This window comes from Pelobates fuscus, chromosome 12, assembly GCF_036172605.1.
Source record: "Pelobates fuscus isolate aPelFus1 chromosome 12, aPelFus1.pri, whole genome shotgun sequence".
NCBI lineage: Eukaryota > Metazoa > Chordata > Amphibia > Anura > Pelobatidae > Pelobates > Pelobates fuscus.
In genome coordinates this window covers 19502782-19525781 of record NC_086328.1, presented here as the reverse complement: position 1 = coordinate 19525781, position 23000 = coordinate 19502782, and the positions used below count along the sequence as shown (strand labels likewise).

At 41.2% G+C, this 23000-nt stretch overlaps 1 protein-coding gene across 1 annotated transcript; it reads left to right on the top strand.

Annotated features, from left to right (window-relative positions):
• Window positions 1-8083: 8083 nt before the first annotated feature.
• On the top strand, window positions 8084-20371 carry PLEKHF1 (pleckstrin homology and FYVE domain containing 1). Its single transcript, XM_063437451.1, has 2 exons — window positions 8084-9317; window positions 18769-20371. The coding sequence occupies exon 2, from the start codon at window positions 18784-18786 to the stop codon at window positions 19591-19593; it is 810 nt and encodes a 269-aa protein (XP_063293521.1). The 5' UTR covers window positions 8084-9317; window positions 18769-18783; the 3' UTR covers window positions 19594-20371.
• Window positions 20372-23000: the final 2629 nt, after the last annotated feature.

The following is a 23000-nucleotide window of genomic DNA, read 5'->3' as shown; positions in this document are numbered from 1 at the left end:
GGAAATAGCCCAGAGAATATGACTCAATTTTTGTATATTTATTTTATTTTGCTCCCTGTTTTCAAATCCTAAGCCCACACCTGCACTACCTGCACCAATATACATACCAGCTATCTCGACAGCATAGTAAATTGCCAGTGCTGGGAACAGGCCCCCATAAGGTGACAGGGGAGGCACCCCATTCCATGGCGAACCAGGCAGGGTCTTACAACTTGTACAGTTCACTGTGCACTCATAATTATGGGGCAGCGTTGTCTACTAGGCAGCTTAGCAATTCAGCACTGCAAACCCCAACATGTTCTCAGAACACTTTAGAGTTCAACTGCAATGTGGTGTTTCAATGTGTCCAGAAGGAACCTTTTAGTAGGTCATAATTTTCGTTACCCTCTTAGGCTCTTAAAGAGAACTGTCATTTACTTCTCGACTCGAACACTTAACTGTCGGACCCACTTCGGTAATTGTCCCAAATAAGAAAAGGAGTATCAACCAGTTACCTCTGCAGGTCACTCAGGGGGTTCGAACCACTGTCTTGGGGAAAGGCACTGTACACAGGCGAAGGGCCCCTGAATGCCTCACTAAATTTAGACAAGGTGCCAGAATGTACAATCTTTTTTAACAATAAACACCTTACTGACGTGAGTTACACCATATTAAGTCGTTTAAGAATAAAAAGCATACGCAGCCGCATAACATAGACGATCTTCGTTAAACGAAAAGGTTTTATATGTGTGATACCCTATAAATACACTGGAGTCACAATGTGAATAGTTCGGCTAGAATCTAAAAACATAATGTGTTTACTTTCCATGTCTGCAATATTAAATTTGCTAATTTCCTTTTTTCTTTTTCTCTTATACCACTTTGGATAAATGTACTGCATTTCTCATACCATGTCACTCTATGTTATTGACTGGATGGCTGGCTGCAGCTTCTGTGGCGCAGCACGCCAGACTGTGATTTCATGCAAAACAAAAATAAAGAATGTTAAAAAAAAAAAAGAAAAAAAAAAAAAAAACTAAATATGTAGAATATCCTAATGTGACATGCAGTCAGCAGAGTAGCAGGCTATGGTTCAGTGGCAGTATGTGAAGAGCACACAAGCAGATTACATTATGTGTAAAAAAATCCCCGCCAGTTGCATGCTGTCTAGGGGCCAGCTAGTGGGTATGTGAAAACATATTATTTAGCATAGATTAGAGGTATATGCAATCAGCAAAAAACATAAGAGCCAACTGTGTAGCGAGAGTCCTGTGTAGATCGCCCGTCTTTGCTCTGATAGCTGCAGAAGGGATTAGGTAGAGAGAGTCAGTAGGGAAATACAGCCCGGTGCCCAGAGAGACCGCTCTGTTCCACTGCTCAGGAGCCCCCTCCGGCGCTTGGAAGCGGAGCCTAAGCCTCTGTGTAGTTTCAGCAGAGCTCACCCGATGCTGCTCTGCTGAGCTGCTGGCGCTGTGTGTGAGTCTCTCTGGTGTTGAAGCTATCCGCGTGGCAGGGTCAGTATCCCCTCGGTGTTCTGTCTCCGGTGGGCCATGGTTGGACTCTTTGGTCTGTTTTGCCCGTCGGTGAGCAGGCTAGTTGCGGTGCAGCAGGCTTTGTGGGGTCTCAAGTGTGGGGAGGCTTCTTGTTGGTCCAGGTTCACAGGAACCGCTGGGTGGTAAGTAGGTCAGGATGTACGTGCGGGTTCTGTCTTTCATTACCCGTGTGCAAGCTCAGGTGGTGGCTGCCGATCGTCCTGTGCTCTGGAGTACAGGCCCTGCGCACATGGTCTCCGCCATCTTGCGCGCGGGTCTCAGGACTGCATGTCACTGCTTCTTCAGCCTTCTGTGTAGCTTAGCGTGGCTTGGACCGGGATCACCCCCCCGGTCCAGAGGGGGGGGAACAGGGCTCGGTCCGCAGGTAGTCCTCGCTTGTCGGGCTCTGTCGGGCAGGATAGTGTCGCGGCGGCCGTCCGCTTCACTCACCGCCCTCATAGGTCCCGCCTGTTGCAGCGGGCCCCAACCGCTGAGGGACTTAAACTGCGAGAGCAAGCCTCTCCCCAGCCCAGGTAGCCCGGTTCCGTCGAGGGTCGCAGTTGTGCCGGTAATTCTCCCCTGGAATCACGATTTTTCAGGCCATTTATGCCTCTGTTTGCAGGAGCCGAGCCGTCCTGCGACCGCTCAGCTCGGCGGCCCGGCCCCGCCCCCGCCCTGTATATTTTTGTGAAAGCTTTTCAAATATTTACTCTTTTTTTTATTTATAAACTTTTCAAGTGATTTAATTTCTTGATATCTTTATATATGATATTTTTGATATATAAAATAAAAATAATTTGAGAATTTATTTTTTTTTCCCCAAAAAAATTAAATCATTTGAAACGCTTAGCCAATTTTTTTTAAATTGAGGCCATTGTTTTTAATAATTTTGGGTTTAATAAGAAACATGAGAACAGTCAAATAGTGGGTTTTTTTTGTTTGTTTTTTTTTTTCTCATTTACATTTATTGTCAATCTATTCCCTAACGATAGTCTACAGATAATAGAAACAGTATGGTTTTATGACGGGTTGCAGGCATCCTGCTGCAAAGGAAAAAGCTTACAGAAGCGGTCTGTAAAGGCATTATATTTAAATATGAATGACCCCATTTTACTGCCCTGTTCAACGTGGTTTTATTTTTTATCTACAAATAAATGGAGCCCAGAATTAATATTGACTTTAAACATCACTATGTAATATAATTCAATTTTGCAGCATCCGAAATGTTCTGCAACTACATCCTTAATTTGATTATAGGGTTTGACTCGGTCACTGTGGTATGAATGAAAATACCCTCTTTGAATTCTACAGTAACACAGACAGAATCTAGCTGCAAAGTGAGATTTTTCAAAACAGATGTCTGTGACTGGAACGCTGGTAGAAATCCAGTCCCAATATCAAGTGTTGCAACAAAATTTGTATCAGCCAAAATGGCCTGTTTTGTTAATGTGAATGTCATGTGTATTGCAAAAATAATACAGATTCACCAGTTAACATATTGGTCACTAGGGGGCAGCAGTGTTAACCCATACAAGCATTTTCATTTCTAATTGGTCATAGAGTTATTCCTTAAACTGTTAGGAATGCAGCATTGATTAAAAGTCATATTTAAATTCTAGTCCATAATAGCCAAATTTGGACAAATTCTTCATGTTCTAAATACAGTTGTTTTAGGCAAAAACTGTGAAACTTGATTAGAATTCCAGTTTACACGTTATTGAATAGCTTTGTGTGTTATGAACATGTCCTTTAACCCCTTAAGGACACATGACATGTGTGACATGGAAAAGGTAAGGAGAGAGGAGTAGCGTTTTATAGGAACTCCTCCCACAAATACAGGCCTACGACCTTAAACATATATTAGGAAAAATGCCTTTTATCAGTGTATCTCTTGACATCTATGTGGGCAGCCATCTTTAAGTCTTGTTTGGTCAGAAAATAACATACACAAAGAGGGTTATTTACAGACTCTGCTTTATAACTGGTATACACTGAGATGACCCCTCTCTGCTTTATAACTGGTATACACTGAGATGGCCCCTCTCTGCTTTATAACTGGTATACACTGAGATGGTCTCTTTCTGCTTTATAACTGGTATACACTGAGATGGCCCCTCTCTGCTTTATAACTGGTATACACTAAGATGAACCCTTTCTGCTTTATAACTGGTATACACTGAGATGGCCCCTCTCTGCCTTATAACTGGTATACACTGAGATGGTCCCTCTCTGCTTTATAACTGGTATACACTGAGATGGTGCCTCTCTGCTTTATAACTGGTATACACTGAGATGGCCCCTCTCTGCTTTATAACTGGTATACACTGAGATGGTCCCTCTCTGCTTTATAACTGGTATACACTGAGATGGCCCCTCTCTGCCTTATAACTGGTATACACTGAGATGGTCCCTCTCTGCTTTATAACTGGTATACACTGAGATGGCCCCTCTCTGCTTTATAACTGGTATACACTGAGATGGTCTCTTTCTGCTTTATAACTGGTATACACTGAGATGGCCCCTCTCTGCTTTATAACTGGTATACACTAAGATGAACCCTCTCTGCTTTATAACTGGTATACACTGAGATGGCCCCTCTCTGCCTTATAACTGGTATACACTGAGATGGTCCCTCTCTGCTTTATAACTGGTATACACTGAGATGGTGCCTCTCTGCTTTATAACTGGTATACACTGAGATGGCCCCTCTCTGCTTTATAACTGGTATACACTGAGATGGTCCCTCTCTGCTTTATAACTGGTATACACTGAGATGGCCCCTCTCTGCCTTATAACTGGTATACACTGAGATGGTCCCTCTCTGCTTTATAACTGGTATACACTGAGATGGCCCCTCTCTGCTTTATAACTGGTATACACTGAGATGGTCCCTCTCTGCTTTATAACTGGTATACACTGAGATGGCCCCTCTCTGCCTTATAACTGGTATACACTGAGATGGTCCCTCTCTGCTTTATAACTGGTATACACTGAGATGGCCCCTCTCTGCTTTATAACTGGTATACACTGAGATGGTCCCTCTCTGCTTTATAACTGGTATACACTGAGATGGCCCCTCTCTGCCTTATAACTGGTATACACTGAGATGGTCCCTCTCTGCTTTATAACTGGTATACACTGAGATGGCCCCTCTCTGCCTTATAACTGGTATACACTGAGATGGTCCCTCTCTGCTTTATAACTGGTATACACTGAGATGGCCCCTCTCTGCTTTATAACTGGTATACACTGAGATGGTCCCTCTCTGCTTTATAACTGGTATACACTGAGATGGCCCCTCTCTGCCTTATAACTGGTATACACTGAGATGGTCCCTCTCTGCTTTATAACTGGTATACACTGAGATGGCCCCTCTCTGCTTTATAACTGGTATACACTGAGATGGTCCTATCTCTGCTTTATAACTGGTATACACTGAGATGGTCTCTCTCTGCTTTATAACTGGTATACACTGAGATGGTATCTCTCTGCTTTATAACTGGTATACACTGAGATGGTCCCTCTCTGCTTTATAACTGGTATACACTGAGATGGTCTCTATCTGCTTTATAACTGGTATACACTGAGATGGTCCTATCTCTGCTTTATAACTGGTATACTCTGAGATGGTCCCTCTCTGCTTTATAACTGGTATACACTGAGATGGTCCTATCTCTGCTTTATAACTGGTATACTCTGAGATGGTATCTCTCTGCTTTATAACTGGTATACACTGAGATGGTCTCTCTCTGCTTTATAACTGGTATACACTGAGATGGCCCCTCTCTGCTTTATAACTGGTATACACTAAGGTGGCCCCTCTCTGCTTTATAACTGGTATACACTGAGATGGAACCTCTCTGCTTTATAACTGGTATACACTGAGATGGTCCCTCTCTGCTTTATAACTGGTATACACTGAGATGGTGCCTCTCTGCTTTATAACTGGTATACACTGAGATGGTGCCTCTCTGCTTTATAACTGGTATACACTGAGATGGTCCCTCTCTGCTTTATAACTGGTATACACTGAGACGGCCCCTCTCTGCTTTATAACTGGTATACACTGAGATGGTCCTATCTCTGCTTTATAACTGGTATACACTGAGATGGTCCTATCTCTGCTTTATAACTGGTATACACTGAGATGGTCCTATCTCTGCTTTATAACTGGTATACACTGAGATGGTCTCTCTCTGCTTTATAACTGGTATACACTGAGATGGTCCCTCTCTGCTTTATAACTGGTATACACTGAGATGGTCTCTCTCTGCTTTATAACTGGTATACACTGAGATGGTCCCTCTCTGCTTTATAACTGGTATACACTGAGATGGTCTCTCTCTGCTTTATAACTGGTATACACTGAGATGGTCCTATCTCTGCTTTATAACTGGTATACTCTGAGATGGTCTCTCTCTGCTTTAGAACTGGTATACACTGAGATGGTCTCTCTCTGCTTTATAACTGGTATACACTGAGATGGTCCCTCTCTGCTTTATAACTGGTATACACTGAGATGGTCCTATCTCTGCTTTATAACTGGTATACACTGAGATGGTGCCTCTCTGCTTTATAACTAGTATACAAGGAGATGGTCCTTCTCTGCTTTATAACTGGTATACACTGAGATGGTCCCTCTCTGCTTTATAACTGGTATACAAAGAGATGGTCCCTCTCTGCTTCATAACTGGTATGCACTGAGATGGTCTCTCTCTGCTTTATAACTGGTATACACTGAGATGGTCCCTCTCTGCTTTATAACTGGTATACAAAGAGATGGTCCCTCTCTGCTTTATAACTGGTATACACTGAGATGGTCCTATCTCTGCTTTATAACTGGTATACACTGAGATGGTGCCTCTCTGCTTTATAACTGGCATACTCTGAGATGGTCCCTCTCTGCTTTATAACTGGTATACACTGAGATGGTCCTATCTCTGCTTTATAACTGGTATACACTGAGATGGTGCCTCTCTGCTTTATAACTGGTATACACTGAGATGGTCCCTCTCTGCTTTATAACTGGTATACACTGAGATGGTCTCTCTCTGCTTTATAACTGGTATTCAAAGAGATGGTCCCTCTCTGCTTTATAACTGGTATACACTGACGTGGTCCTATCTCTGCTTTATAACTGGTATACACTGAGATGGTCCCTCTCTGCTTTATAACTGGTATACACTGAGATGGTCTCTCTCTGCTTTATAACTGGTATACACTGATATTGTCCTTCTCTGCTTTATAACTGGTATACACTGAGATGGTCCCTCTCTGCTTTATAACTGGTATACACTGAGATGGTCCCTCTGCTTTATAACTGGTATACACTAAACCAGGGAAGCCATTGAAATGGACAGACTCTCAGCCCTGGTTCATGAAACGTCACACCACTTTTACAAAATATGGGTTCCGTGGCTGAGCGAGCCGGCCCTGACTTAACCGGACCTCGCTACGCTGCAGCCCCTATAAACGGCCAACGGAAGCATAGCACAGCATGGAGACCAGGGGGGGGAACCCAATAGCAAAGCAAGCAGGGAAGACCCTACAGGGGCCCACACCCGCAACCTAATAGGGCCAACCCATAGCAGACCCCAGTAGACACCTAAAACCCCAGAACAGAAACACTAAAGCTTCCCGTGAGCACAACACCCAACCACTGAGATCAAAGGTTAACTATGTTTATACTTGACTGTATATTTATGTTTCTATTAAAGTTTCGTTGTTTATTATGGTTTCACCATTGTGCAACCTATCAATATACTACCAATGCAACAGTAAAGATGGTAACCAGCTATACAAAATGTCTAGTCACATGCTGATGTCAAATATGTCATATCATGCGATAAATGTGGATACCACTGTTGCAAAATACTTCTGAAAAATAAAGAATATTTTAAAAAAAATAACTGGTATACACTGAGATGGTCCCTCTCTGCTTTATAACTGGTATACACTGAGATGGTCCCTCTCTGCTTTATAACTGGTATACACTGAGATGGTCCCTCTCTGCTTTATAACTGGTATACACTGAGATGGTATCTTTCTGCTTTATAACTGGTATACACTGAGATGGTCCCTCTCTGCTTTATAACTGGTATACACTGAGATGGCATCTCTCTGCTTTATAACTGGTATACACTGAGATGGTATCTCTCTGCTTTATAACTGGTATACACTGAGATGGTATCTCTCTGCTTTATAACTGGTATACACTGAGATGGTATCTTTCTGCTTTATAACTGGTATACACTGAGATGGTATCTCTCTGCTTTATAACTGGTATACACTGAGATGGTATCTCTCTGCTTTATAACTGGTATACACTGAGATGGTCCCTCTCCCTGTGATCTCTGTGTGTACTACAGATGCTCAGAGTTTGGCTGGGAGCTCTGCACTTGGTATGTATTTGCAATATACAAGTTTCCAGCTTCTCACTGGGGGAGTTGCCAGTAACCACTGTCCCAGCTGCCAGATCATGTGCTAGTCTTCCCAGCCTAGAGGAGGGGTTTGCATGCCAGAGAGTCCTGTACACATTATTATCTATGACACTAGCTGTTCTTCCACCCAGAAGTCAGAAAGGTAAAAGTCTGACAGCTGTGAGGCAGCCTTACACCCACTGCAATACTAACATTCCACTCATAGAATCTGCTTTAACATTTACTGAGCTGGAGTTCTTACAGCCTCTCCCACTCACTGAGCTGAGTGACAGCCTCTCCCACTCACTGAACTGAGTGAGAGCAGATTCACTCACTCGTTCAATAGGTAAACTCTGGAGCACACTCACTGCCTCTCACTTTAATTGGAGCACACTCACTGCCTCTCACTTTAATTGGAGCACACTCACTGCCTCTCACTTTACTTGGAGCATACTCACTGCCTCTCACTGTACTTGGAGCACACTCACTGCCTCTCACTGTACTTGGATCATACTCACTGCCTCACACTGTACTTGGATCATACTCACTGCCTCTCACTGTACTTGGAGCATACTCACTGCCTCTCAGACACTGAACTTGGAGCATACTCACTGCCTCTCACTGTACTTGGAGCATACTCACTGCCTCTCACTGTACTTGGAGCATACTCACTGCCTCTCACTGTACTTCGGAGCATACTCACTGCCTCTCACTGTACTTGGAGCACACTCACAGCCTCTCAGACACTGAACTTGGAGCATACTCACTGCCTCTCACTTTACTTGGAGCATACTCACTGCCTCTCACTGTACTTGGAGCATACTCACTGCCTCTCACTGTACTTGGATCATACGCACTGCCTCTCACTTTACTTGGAGCATACTCACTGCCTCTCACTTTACTTGGAGCATACTCACAGCCTCTCACTTTACTTGGAGCATACTCACTGCCTCTCACTGTACTTGGAGCATACTTACAGCCTATCAGACACTGAACTTGGAGCATACTCACTGCCTCTCACTGTACTTGGATCATACTCACTGCCTCTCACTGTACTTGGAGCATACTCACTGCCTCTCACTTTACTTGGAGCATACTCACTGCCTCTCACTTTACTTGGAGCATACTCACTGCCTCTCACTTTACTTGGAGCATACTCACTGCCTCTCACTTTACTTGGAGCATACTCACTGCCTCTCACTTTACTTGGAGCATACTTACAGCCTCTCAGACACTGAACTTGGAGCATACTCAAAACCTCTCACTTTACTTGGAGTAGACCAAGTGCCTACTTTGATTGTGTGAAGCCAGTGTATTGACCCAGCTGTGTTCTGAAGAAAGTGTGAAATCTCAGATCGACTCAATCCATACACTCCCAGAAGTCCAGGTGAGGGATTTGCCTTCCTAAAATGTTTTTTTTTACTTCCAGTAACTTTGTCTCTTTAATTAGAACCATAACAATGCACGCTGTACTCTTAAATTCAGTGTTAATTGATTCTAGTGATTCTACCAAGTAACTGGCTGGGCTGTGAGCCAAAACCAGGATTCAAGGAAAATCTGTAAAACGGAGGAAGCGGTATATTGTGTGTATACGGATATATCATGGGTGTACGTGTGGAGATATTTATAACATTCACATGAACAATCATGTAGTTCAGCGTTAGGGTATTACTGAAAAGACTAATTGTTACATACAATACATTGGAATAGCAGTACTTGCCATACATAGCTAGCTATAGAAGTTCCAAAGCTACTTAAAGGAAAACTCCAAGTACCATAAACACTAGATCCTGCTGTAGTAGTTATGGTGCCAGAAGTGCACCTGCACCCTCCAGCAGTTAGTAGTCAAACCGTTTAAGCTATTAGGCGGTCTTTCACAGTAGGACTTTGCTTAGTGGAGCTTACGGAAGCTTTTTGTAGGAGAGGTTGGGACGGGCATATTCCTCCCCCCTCTCCCTCCTTGGCGCACACTGAGCATTAGTCCTGCACTGGAACATCGCTAAGGAAAGCTGTCCGTGAACTTGGGACGGTTAGTATGCAGCTTGGCCATGCTACAAGAATTGGCTAGTGGTGACTTGAGGAGCATGGACATGACCACAGAAGGAGAGCATGGAAATGGGCACAGGAGGTCTTGGACATGGGCATAGAAGAGCATGAAGATGGACACACATGAAGGGCACAGAGATGAAGATGAGCACAGTTGGAGGGCATGGACAGGGAGATACACAAGCAATGGACCACGTGGTAATGGGCACAGGAGAGCCTGGAGCGGAGCATAGAAAAAGAACATGGATGTGGATGCACAAAGATGGATATGCAAGAAAGGGGGTTGAGTTTGGCACAAAAGAAGGAGACAGGTGGGCAGAGAGAGGTCGCTCAGGGGTAAAGAGTGGAAGAGATGAATCCATGGTGAGATGCACAAGGGGCAACTGTCAACCTGCTTAGCAGTTTGGGTCAAGTCTTCTAATTAAAAAAAAAACTACTGTCAACTTCCGCTAGTCATACTTGGTACTCACTTTGGAAGTAATGAATGGGCTAGGATTGGATTGTGTTTTATCCACTTCCTGGTTGGATAAGCCCTCATCCAAGGAAGTGTATTTTTTTTTTGTTATATTTTACATGTTTGCAATGCAATACCTAGATGCATTAAAATTACAAATAAAAGCATTTTGTACCTCGCTTTTTATAATAATGATAAGAAAGGATGTGCAGGATTTGGGATCACTCCCAAGTTTTGGTCTGGGAATCCGTTACAGCTTTGGCTTAGTCTCACCTAATTCTACGGTTGACTTGGGAAATTGAATGGATATTTAATGAGACTTCTACTAGGGTTAATACAACGAAGGATTCTGTATCTTAGAATCTACACTGGAAAATCACATACAGGTGGGGTACATCTTTAGAAGCATCACTGGTGTGCCCAAGGTGTGTGCCAGGACTAAGTTGCCCACACTACCCCATGAGTCCCTGCATCCATTTACGTTCCAGTTTTGAATAGATTATTAATGTTTATGTTGATGATTGCGGTTTTGAAACTTGATAGATTGTTTATCTTTGTAAATTATGTTTACCACTAAGTTAGATTTTTTTTTAGATTTAATTCTAGATTCTATGATGAATAGAAATTATCTTTATGATGGTTTCGATTTCAATAAATATAAATATTTAACTTTTATTAGCAAACAATCCCCAGTGCACACCGTAATGAAGCTGGGCCCACCTATGGTGGGTGATGTTGATGTGTGGGTACCATAATGTGTACAGAGATTCAGGGCCTAGCCTAGTGCAATGGAATTTCTAAATAAATTCTGTCTCTTAAGGTAGCAATCTTGCACCGAGTATCACAGCTCACAAAGTGAAACGGTGATGTGGCAGTTTTTGTTTTGAGGCTAATGGTGATTCCCAGTTTACAATGAGTAATGTATGCAAGATGTATTGCCCAGAGCTGTTGAGACACGTCCGTGTAAATGGACAGTTCATTTAAACCATGCAGTCTAATGCCTACAAGTCACTACAAGCATTGCATCCTAGTCCTTTTAACAAATAAGGAAAGATAACTCGGAAACTATGGGATTATTAATATGACAATTGATTAAAATAGGCAACATTGATTGACAGCCAGAGAGGTGTAACAATGTTAATTTATAAAAGTGCAAATTTCAATTGGAGTCTTCACTTTTTGTAAAATGAAAAAAGAGGACACACAAGCTAAAGTGTTTTAGAAGTCTGAAGTGTCCCTTTAAGCAAATTTCTAAATTCAGCATTTGGGCCACTTTTGCAATTCAGTTTTTAGTTTAACCACAATTCAATGGAAAATCAGTTTACTCTTAACTATAGTAGTTAGAAAGAAATCTCAATCTACTATTTAGTTTGTTCTTTTTTGGGGTAACAAAAGATTAAAACGGTAGAAGAAGTACAGAAAATGTATTGCAGATATGCCCAGGGACGTCGGAAGTTTCACTTTCACTGTTTGCAGATTTGAAATGTTTTTTTTTCCCTATAAACCTTCCTTTTTTTTTTTTTTACGTTTTGCAAAGGACAAGGAACCATTAAAGTCACCCAGGGTACTTCATCTCGATGAAGTGGCCTGTGTGCAGTGGGTGCCTCCATGGGTGGGTGCCTCCTCCTTGACACAGCGTGAATCATCGATTAAAAAATAAATTAAAAATTGCACAATTACAAGTTTACAAAAATGTGGAGCATCACATTAAAAAACTTTAACAGTTTTAGTTGTATTAAAGGACCACTATAGTGCCAGGAAAACATACTTGTTTTCCTGGCTCTATAGGGTCCTTGGGTTCCCCTCACCCTGTGGGTTCCCCTCCCGCCGCGCTCTAGGGGGGAGGAAGGGGTTAATCCCTTACCTTTTTTCCAGCGCCGGGCTCCCTCGGCGCTGGGGACTCTCCTCCTCCTTTCCCGACGTCGGATGAATGCGCATGCGCGGCACGAGCCGTGCGCGCATTCAGCCAGTCTCATAGGAAAGCATTCTCAATGCTTTCCTATGGACGGCAGAGTCTTCTCACTGTGAAAATCACAGGCTTCTTTTTTTTTTCCATTTTGAAAACCTATTTTACAAGTTTTGTGTTTAATATTTTATCTCTATCAGAGCTATTAAAGAACCACTATAATGTCAGGAAAACAAACTATTTTTCCTGATACTATATAACCCTCAGGGCCCCCCTCCCGCTGGGCTGAAGGGGTTAAAACCCCTTCAGCCACTTACCTTAATCTAGCTCCCTTGGCGCTGGTGACCTCGCCTCCCCCTCCGAGGTCAGCTCCTAAGTGAAGCCGAATGTGCATGCACGGCCAGAGCCGCATGCGCATTAAAAACGCCCATTCTCAATGCTTTCCTATGGACGTTCTGCGTGCCCAATTACATTTTTGCATCCAGCGTCGCAGAAGTGCCTCTAGCGGCTGTCAGGAAGACAGCCACTAGAGGTTGGATTAACCCTGTAATGTAAACATAGCAGTTTCTCTGAAACTGCTATGTTTACAGCAGAAAGGGTTAATCCTAGAGGGACCTGGCACCCAGACCACTTCATTAAGCTGAAGTGGTCTGGGTGCCTATAGTGGTCCTTTAACCAACAGTTAGTATTTTTTGCTTAAGTTGCCCTTAAAAAGCACAATATCCTGAAAATCTGAGGAATCGCTAGCTCAGATTCTACATTCTCTTTATAGTGAAGAGAAAGCTCTAAGAATGAATGCATGTATCCTACAATGTGCATATTAAATTTAGACCTTTGCCATCAGTTGTAATTGAAATATATTGTATCTATGTGGTTCCATGGCCAGCACTGTACGCACGTGATCCCAGGCAGTGCAACTAATCACGGTGTCACATGATGAAACCCTTCTCCCAGATTGCTATATATTGAGTCATCATGTTATCAGAACACAGAGAAACACCCTTTGGTTAACCAGGGATAAGCAGGCTGGTTTGCTATGGATTGCAGCTCCCACAATACCGTGCCAGTCAGTAGGCTGATCCTTAGTCTCAGCTTTTCTCCTATTGTTTAGCAGCATGGTTATCCTCCTGGTTTGCATGTTTGTATTGTTAGATTTTTAGGGGGGGTGACATGCCCTCTTTAAGTAGTGTAGCCGTATGTCAGACATGATTTGTTAGAATGGTTCGTCTTGTTTGATCTGTACAGCGCTGCAGAATTTGTTGGCGCAATATAAAGAATTGTAAACCATGAGCTTTGGTTCTGGATGCAGTATCTGTACTGCAGCGGATCTGTTTGATGGGTTATGGAACTTGTAGTTCTACCCAACAGAGGCTGTAGAGCTAGCTGCTCATTGACCCAGATATAATGGCTGGTGGTGTCAGATTCTCTGAAATTCTCTGGAAGAAGAGATGATTCTTGGGGTCTCATGTTAATATGGTGAATTGCGTGATTTATATGGCAAAGAGACATATTGCTTTGGATTCAAATAGAATGAGCCATCTCGTGCTCAATGGGTAAATCCTAAGGGCCTCAGGCTGAAAGGTCACATGCTATGGATCTGGGGTGGATGGGAAGACTATGGGTATTGAGGTGACAGGGCAGATTCTATAAACTCAGAGATCATTCTTTAGATCAATTTCTGGCACTGACATTTTCCAAATGTGCACCCCCAGAACACATGAATTAGGCAGCCCAGAGCTCTGTTCCTAGCTGAATAATGTCTGTCGTCAGCGTGACAGACGTAGTTAGATTCTACACATGATTCCAGGTAAGTATTTTGCTTATTTTTATTGCTTTTTTAAGATATAAAGAGAAAACGTACTATTTAAAATGGGTTACAGTAACCATTTAACTTGACAACGCAATCTCCCCCGGTGACCCCTTCTTCAATTATGATATCATTTTGTAAAACACCTTCAATGGATTCTTCTCCAAGTCTAAAGAGGTTCCATTGCTGGAGCAAGTCGGATGTCAATTTATGGCCTCAATAATAGGCTGAGAGCATCAGATGAGTTCCCTCGGCCGTTGATTGAATTCAATGAGTAACCGTACTGAGCAGACAGACATCTGGTCTCTCCAGCTATGTGAAGTCCAGATACATCATGGTTTCGCTGTGTGACCCAAATAAGTGTTGAACTGTGCTAAGTGTTTGCTGAACGGTATCTAGACATTATCTGCACCATAACCACTACAGCCGGCTCATAGTGGTTTTGGCGCTTGGAGTGGTCCTTTAAGAACCACAGCTGTGGACGCAAGACAAAAGACAGATGAGGGTGGCCAATATTTATAGTATTTTAGAAGTGACAGTAGTTAGCGCAAATTTGATGATGGCAACGTTTTTAGTTTTATATATATACTCGCGGCAGAGATAATTATTACTGATGAGAGGTGTCTGCTGAACATTTTGCTTTTAACCCCTTAAGGACACATGACATGTGTGACATGTCATGATTCCCTTTTATTACAGAAGTTTGGTCCTTAAGGGGTTAAACGCATTATGACAACCCAATTTACCATCTATGATTTATTTACTTTTCCCATACTATGCAAGTATTATGCTAATCACATACTGTTTGCAGAGTTGGGAACGTGTGTTACAGAGTCTTCTAATATGTTAACTGTTACATAGTAATCAATGTCGACCTGTGCTCCTAGGATGCTCGATGAGTTAAAGTACACAGAATAATTGTTCAGGTCATGTTGTCGTTTACATTACAAGGAAATGTTTTGGTAAAAAACACCTTTTAAAAATTCCCTCCCCATTTCCCACAAAAAAAAATATATATATATATATAAACTCAGTCATAAACTTAATCCAAGTTCAGTGCTTTTAGAATTGCAGTCTCAGAGCCAGAAGCAATATTTGTTTAAAATAGTGTGTTCCCCAGACACTCCACTGGATGGTTGCCCACATTTCGGTAAAAATAAAAATAGAAAGTTCGAAGTTCTTATTTTCATAGCTTTTTTTTTTTTTTTTTATGGAAGATTTATTAACAAATGTAAATTTTAATGTCATGTTATTATATACACTGCGTGCAGAATTATTAGGCAAATGAGTATTTTGACCACATCATCCTCTTTATGCATGTTGTCTTACTCCAAGCTGTATAGGCTCGAAAGCCTACTACCAATTAAGCATATTAGGTGATGTGCATCTCTGTAATGAGAAGGGGTGTGGTCTAATGACATCAACACCCTATATCAGGTGTGCATAATTATTAGGCAACCTCCTTTCCTTTGGCAAAATGGGTCAAAAGAAGGACTTGACAGGCTCAGAAAAGTAAAAAATAGTGAGATATCTTGCAGAGGGATGCAGCACTCTTAAAATTGCAAAGCTTCTGAAGCGTGATCATCGAACAATCAAGCGTTTCATTCAAAATAGTCAACAGGGTCGCAATTAGCGTGTGGAAAAACCAAGGCGCAAAATAACTGCCCATGAACTGAGAAAAGTCAAGCGTGCAGCTGCCAAGATGCCACTTGCCACCAGTTTGGCCATATTTCAGAGCTGCAACATCACTGGAGTGCCCGAAAGCACAAGGTGTGCAATACTCAGAGACATGGCCAAGGTAAGAAAGGCTGAAAGACGACCACCACTGAACAAGACACACAAGCGGAAACGTCAAGACTGGGCCAAGAAATATCTCAAGACTGATTTTTCTAAGGTTTTATGGACTGATGAAATGAGAGTGAGTCTTGATGGGCCAGATGGATGGATTGGTAAAGGGCAGAGAGCTCCAGTCCGACTCAGACGCCAGCAAGGTGGAGGTGGAGTACTGGTTTGGGCTGGTATCATCAAAGATGAGCTTGTGGGGCCTTTTCGGGTTGAGGATGGAGTCAAGCTCAACTCCCAGTTTCTGGAAGACACCTTCTTCAAGCAGTAGTACAGGAAGAAGTCTGCATCCTTCAAGAAAAACATGATTTTCATGCAGGACAATGCTCCATCACATGCGTCCAAGTACTCCACAGCGTGGCTGGCAAGAAAGGGTATAAAAGAAGTAAATCTAATGACATGGCCTCCTTGTTCACCTGATCTGAACCCCATTGAGAACCTGTGGTTCATCATCAAATGTGAGATTTACAAGGAGGGAAAACAGTACACCTCTCTGAACAGTGTCTGGGAGGCTGTGGTTGCTGCTGCACGCAATGTTGATGGTGAACAGATCAAAACACTGACAGAATCCATGGATGGCAGGCTTTTGAGTGTCCTTGCAAAGAAAGGTGGCTATATTGGTCACTGATTTGTTTTTGTTATGTTTTTGAATGTCAGAAATGTATATTTGTGAATGTTGAGATGTTATATTGGTTTCACTGGTAAAAATAATTAATTGAAATGGGTATATATTTGTTTTTTGTTAAGTTGCCTAATAATTATGCACAGTAATAGTCACCTGCACACACAGATATCCCCCTAAAATAGCTATAACTAAAAACAAACTAAAAACTACTTCCAAAAATATTCAGCTTTGATATTAATGAGTTTTTTGGGTTCATTGAGAACATGGTTGTTGTTCAATAATAAAATTAATCCTCAAAAATACAACTTGCCTAATAATTCTGCACTCCCTGTATATATATTTTATATCATTATACTTTATGTGACATACTCCCCTTTTTGAGTTTGCCATGAGTTCCTGGAGGAGCCTGCTTGCCAGCCTCCAGCCCACAGATTATGGACCTTGTAAAATGTGATGTAAAAGTCTCCGTTCGTGTATTTGGACTATATGGTTCGGGAACCGAATAGCCACACGAACCGGAAATCACCCTGGTGCTTGTTAAGTCTAATTGATACTTTGTAGCAATTTCCACAGCAGTATTCTAAGTGTTCGTCTGGGTGACCCTAATTCCTATGGACGACAACAAGGTGGCGGCCATCTTGTTCGCATGAACGCAGGCAGCAGGGTTTGGTTGTCGAGTTCATGGAACTATTTTCGGATACTGACACTCCCGAACACCGCTGGACTTCCATGATCACCTGCATTAGGTTCTACAACCCTTAGAAAGACACCATTCGGGGGAAACGTTCCCACTAACAAGGGGAACAAGCTCCAGGGTAAGATTATTGACTATGTTCGGTAGTTTGTTTGTTTTTAAACTACCGAACTAGACCGACCGCGAGCCCTGATTCTCTGGAACTGTTTTGGGCATGGGACCATGCGTGCGGTCGGTCAAATTATGACTTCCATACTTGATAACAGGACTAGTATAACCATGTTTACCTAACAAAATGTGCAATTTAATCATATGTTGTTACACTAAACACCTTGTTATGCCTGCTGCTGCTGTTGTGTAACTGCAGGCTAATATGTTAACCTCTTTGCATAACAAAAATAAAGAATAAAAAAAAAAAAATTATGACTTCCAGGAAATTCCTAAACTGATCTGGGTAATTTTTGGATATGTTGGTCACCCAGATCAGGGCTATCAGGGGATGTTGGGAAAGGTGTGTTTTTTGTGCTTGGAGATAATTGAGTTTAATACAGTTTAATACTTGACTCAAGTATCTCCCAGGCACAAGGGAGGGATTATCTCATTATGTATGGGAGTGTCCTGGATCTGAGAGCCAATGTAATTGTATATTTGTTTCTACTGTGGTTTACTCTCAGGTCCATGGGGAGTGCCCCTTGCATGGGGACCTGCTTATAAAGCCAGTTGTGGCTGCCAATAAAGTATGCCAGCTTGTACTCCCAGAACTATGACTTGTCTAGTTACTGGAAGGGGAAAGGGCTAATCACTATTCCAGCTTCTTCCAACGTGGAGGATTCAACGGGGAAACTCTTTGTAAGCACTATAGCTCCCAGGACTGAGTGTTGTCCAGTGCCTGGGGGTGTCTAGAGCGAATTCCCCATTCGGCTCCAGGAGGGAGCGGTTCTAGGGCCCCAGTCAAGCCACGGTGACTGTGGGCAGAAGTGCTACGGTTTGTCCCCTGATCCAGCTAGGAAGTGGTCCTTGGCGGAGGTACTCAGCCGGGGTACAGGGATCTCCGTTACACTTTAACTTTTAGCTTTTTTTTTATTACTTATATATGGAAAAAGTGAAACAAATTGGTATAACAATCAATGTTTTATGCAACTCTATGGCCAATTTACAGCAGTTTATAAGTAAGCTATTAACAACAAAAGGCTATTAGAAGAGATACAAATGGTTTTACTTGCAGAAAATAATCTGAATTTTTTTTGGATAAGAGCAACAACTGCTAAATCTTTTCCTTCTATAGGCGATCTAGTTTTCAAATAATCTCCTATTAGATTATTTTTTCCTGTCCCTTTAGCATGGTACTTATGATTTATGGTTATTCTTATATTATTGAAATGTACCATGAAGCTAGGTTTTTCTAGTGGTAAAGTATACTTTAACATGTTACCTATAATTCATATTACTTTTTTCTCATTTCAGGTATTTCACTTAAAGATGGTGGACACCTTGGCTAACACAGAGATCAATACTCAACGAATTGCCGCTGTTGAAAGTTGTTTTGGTGCCTCTGGTCAACCTCTGGCAATGCCAGGAAGAGTACTTGTGGGTGAAGGAATATTAACAAAGGAATGTCGGAAAAAACCCAAACCACGGATTTTCTTTCTTTTTACTGACATCCTGGTATACGGAAGTATTGTGATCAATAAGGTCCGTTACAACTGCCAACATATTATCCCTCTGGAAGACATCACTACAGAAATACTTCCAGATAGCCAGGATATGAAGAACCGATGGATGCTAAAGACCTCAAAGAAGTCATTTGTGGTTTCAGCTGCTTCATACACTGAAAGGGTTGAATGGATTGGTCACATAAATGAATGCGTCAACCAACTTCTGAAGAAGACTGGTCAACGGCGTCCGACTGTGCATGCTGCTGCCTGGATACCAGACAAAGCCACTGATATATGCATGCGCTGTACGGAAACTAAATTTTCAACATTAACACGTAGGCATCATTGCCGCAACTGCGGATTTGTTGTTTGCCAAGAATGTTCCAAGTACAAATTCCTGATACCCTTTTTATCGAAAAAACCCTCAAGAGTCTGTGTGCTGTGCTACAGAAAGCTGACGTCCGAGAAATTATCAAAGGATAATGAAAAGGAAAAGACCGACCTCCGCTTCCACACTCGAGCTCCACAACATGAACCATCCAGTGATGACGACAGTGAAGAGGATGAACGGACTACCCAATGGCCTTTAACTGAAGAGTTCTATAGCACTTCCTGGTCTGCTTTTCATGCCTGATCAATGTAATTATGTTGTGTTTACCAAAACATTCCTTAGTTTTTGTTTGTTTTTTGTGCCAGAAAGACCTTTTTTGTGCCAAATGGATAATGCTGCTGTTGAGATTTTTTTCCATGATTGACTAATGTAGTTTTTTTCCACTTAAGGTTAAAAGGAGATGGATGACTGAGCTAGCACATGTTGAATGGCCAAGAGATAGGTGCTGTTAAGCATTGCCTTGATGCATCAACTTAATTCTTGGCATTTCCTGAAAGAAACCTGGCCAAATATTAAATGGATTCCAGACATGCCACTTGACTACAGAATTGTAAGGCAGAGATATCAGATACTGCCACCATTAGGGGGTACTCCTTGCCGTGATGTTTAGATGGGCTAACTCCCAGAATTACATAAGTTAATGTTCGTGCATCCCATTTTAAACCTTTTTTTTTTTTAAATGTATTTATTTTATTTTAGATCATATGTACTTATATCTGCAAATTGAACTGTGTATTGGGCGTAGACATTTTGAATAATATGTACATTTTCCTGCTGTTATGCCAATTTACACATTTTCATTTTCCAAATTTTATCCTGAAAGTGTTATGAAATAGGAAAAGTGAGGTTACATAGACTCCAAAGGGACTTCACGTGTCTTCTTCCTGAAAGTAAATGTCAAGTGGAAGAGATGAGGTCGTATGGACTTCAACGTGGAACTGTTTTTTGGAGTTTATTTAAGAATTTGTTGAGGAGTTAGCGTTTGAGGTAAGAAAGGAATCATACGATATGTAATCGTTTTTTTTTTTTTATTGAAGTAAAAATACTTCGTACACTCGTATTTCAAGTGTGGTTAGTTCTTTTTAAAAACAGTGGGAATTACCTCCGTCATTATAAATGACATGCCAAGAACATCGTGATGTGATATAATGGAATTTGACCAAAACCTTTCACAAGTAGGACTTGTCCACTCAGTATGCTGCCCACATAATTGACATCTCATTCTGTGGCCATGTATAATTGTAATTGTCAGTATTAGAATGTGGCATTAGAAAACATGCTTGATTTTTCATGAGTAGACTCTGGGGAGCTGTATAATTAACATCCACTTTCAACCCCCTGAAAAAAATAAAAATAAATAAAGTATAAAAGAAAAACTATATATATATATTAATAGGTTTTCAGCTTAATCGGCAGTATTAACTAAACTGGGATTTTTGGGGAATGAACCAAAGACTTGGTTGATCAAAATTGGATGCATACCCAACTTCATTACAGTATGTCCCCAGCCCATCTATCGTAGCCTAAAATGGTAAATTATGGGTTTTGTGAATAATACCAAGAGGAATTCATCCGAGTAATCGTTTAAAGCTTGGTTAGCTCCGATTCACCATAATTACCAAGAATAGCATCTCACTGGGGTTATATGTAAAGAAAGATCGGTTTTAGGGCAGAGCTATGAAAGTGGAGCAGTCACCATGGAAACCAATGGAGTGTTCCTGCTGATTGTTCCACAACTAGACTGGTCTCCATGGAAACCAGAATATTCTCCCCACTGATTTAAAAAAAAAAAACATCCCTTATATCTTTGGATTCCTTTTGATTCTCTAATTCTGGTTGTGTCTCCACAAGGAATAATTGACCAAGCCAAGATTAGAACACATTACGTATTTTAAATTGTACATATTAATCTGTGATCTTGTAGCCTCTTAACTGGCTTTTTTTTAGTATTTGTGTATGTTTGAGGGAAACTTGGGTCACATCCAGAAGTATGTAAAAATATTTATTTTTTTTATGTTCTTTTTTTGCATGGTATCTTATTTTTAATTGTTAAAGTCACATGTTCCTAATAATATAACTGATAAATAAAACATAATTGCTTTATATGTTCCAAGTCAATGTTCTCCCTAAGCCAGAGATAGGCAACCTTCAACATTTCAGATGTTGAGGACTAGACCTCCCTTGATGCTTTGCATTATGGGAGATGTAGTTCAAAAACATCTGGAGTGCCGATAATTGCCTACCTCTGCCCTAAGCCATTTGTGGTCCAGTACTAAAGCATTAAGAGAATAAATCACTATAACAACCACAGGTTTTAGTTAGCGTTTGATACTTCTAGTTACTATGCAAATTGTGCATTGTTATAAAGATGATTCTTATCTTTTTCCGTGCTGGGCCAATCACAAGAAAATTGCTTAAAGGGAATATTTCAGTACACGCCATATGTTTTTCCTTATGTGTTACACACAAGTAGAATTTGCCTCTGAAACACAAACTGCAGTACAGAAGCAATTGCAAAGTAAGCCAAATATTTTTATCAGATTTTTTTTTTCTGTGTTAACCGTGATAATAGATATTTTCTGAATTGAGTTTTCACTAAAATCATTTTGTATTGACCAATAAAATAATTTAATATCCAACTTTTTTTTTTTGCGGTTTGGTTTTCTTTGGCGTTGGGAAAATATAATTATATTTTGTAATATTTACCGTTTCTGAAGTTGATTTGTCTTAGCGTTCTTTATGCCTTCAATAATTACTTGTCTTCTCCCATTATTAAAGTTCTCCCTTTTATGCTTTTTTTTTTTACCAGATAAAACCAGTCTTCACCTGGCTATTTAATAGCACCGACTGCATGACTTAAATTCTATAGGGTTCTTTTTTTAATTTAAAGTTTTCCAAAATCACATGAAAGCAATGAATAGAAATACAAAAGAAACAATTACAGTGTACGATTTTACTTGGCTGCTCAATAGTGTTAAAAACTGAAAAACAAAAACAGATTAAGAGTGTGAGGTCCAAGTATATATAGATATATATAATTACAAACAAAGGGGATCGCTTCCCATTTTATAAGGGTGTGCAATCTTTGCGTTTGTTTTTATTTTTTTTGAAGAACACTCCAAGTTTCATAACCACTACTGCCTTCTGTAGTAGTTATGGTGCCCAGAGTAACCCGGCTCAGTCCAACTGTATGATGTCAAATTATTTTAGCATGGTTTGCCAACTTTGCTGGGTCTCGCTGGGCACCCACAGCAGCACCCATTGCATGCTTTCACCAGAAGAAGAAGCTAAATGTCTTGGTAAAGTACAGCACAGCCGTAACATTGTCCATCTTTGTTCTAGATTGCAATCTGACTTTCTCCTGCTGGAAAAGAACCCAGATAGGTTGTCAAACCATACTAAGCCAGTTTAATATCTTACCATGGGACAATACCAGGGCACCCCTCACACCATAACTACTACAGTCCGCTGCTTGTATTGTTCCTTTAAATAGTTACTCAAAGCACCATAACCACTTAAATCATTTAATTTCGCTATAAAATGCTACACATACTGAGTTTTGTGTTTGTTTTTAAGGATTTTGGGTTTCCCAGCATAAATGTGAGATCTGCTTTCTGCCACCCTGGGCATTGCTTTGCCCGTCCCTTCCG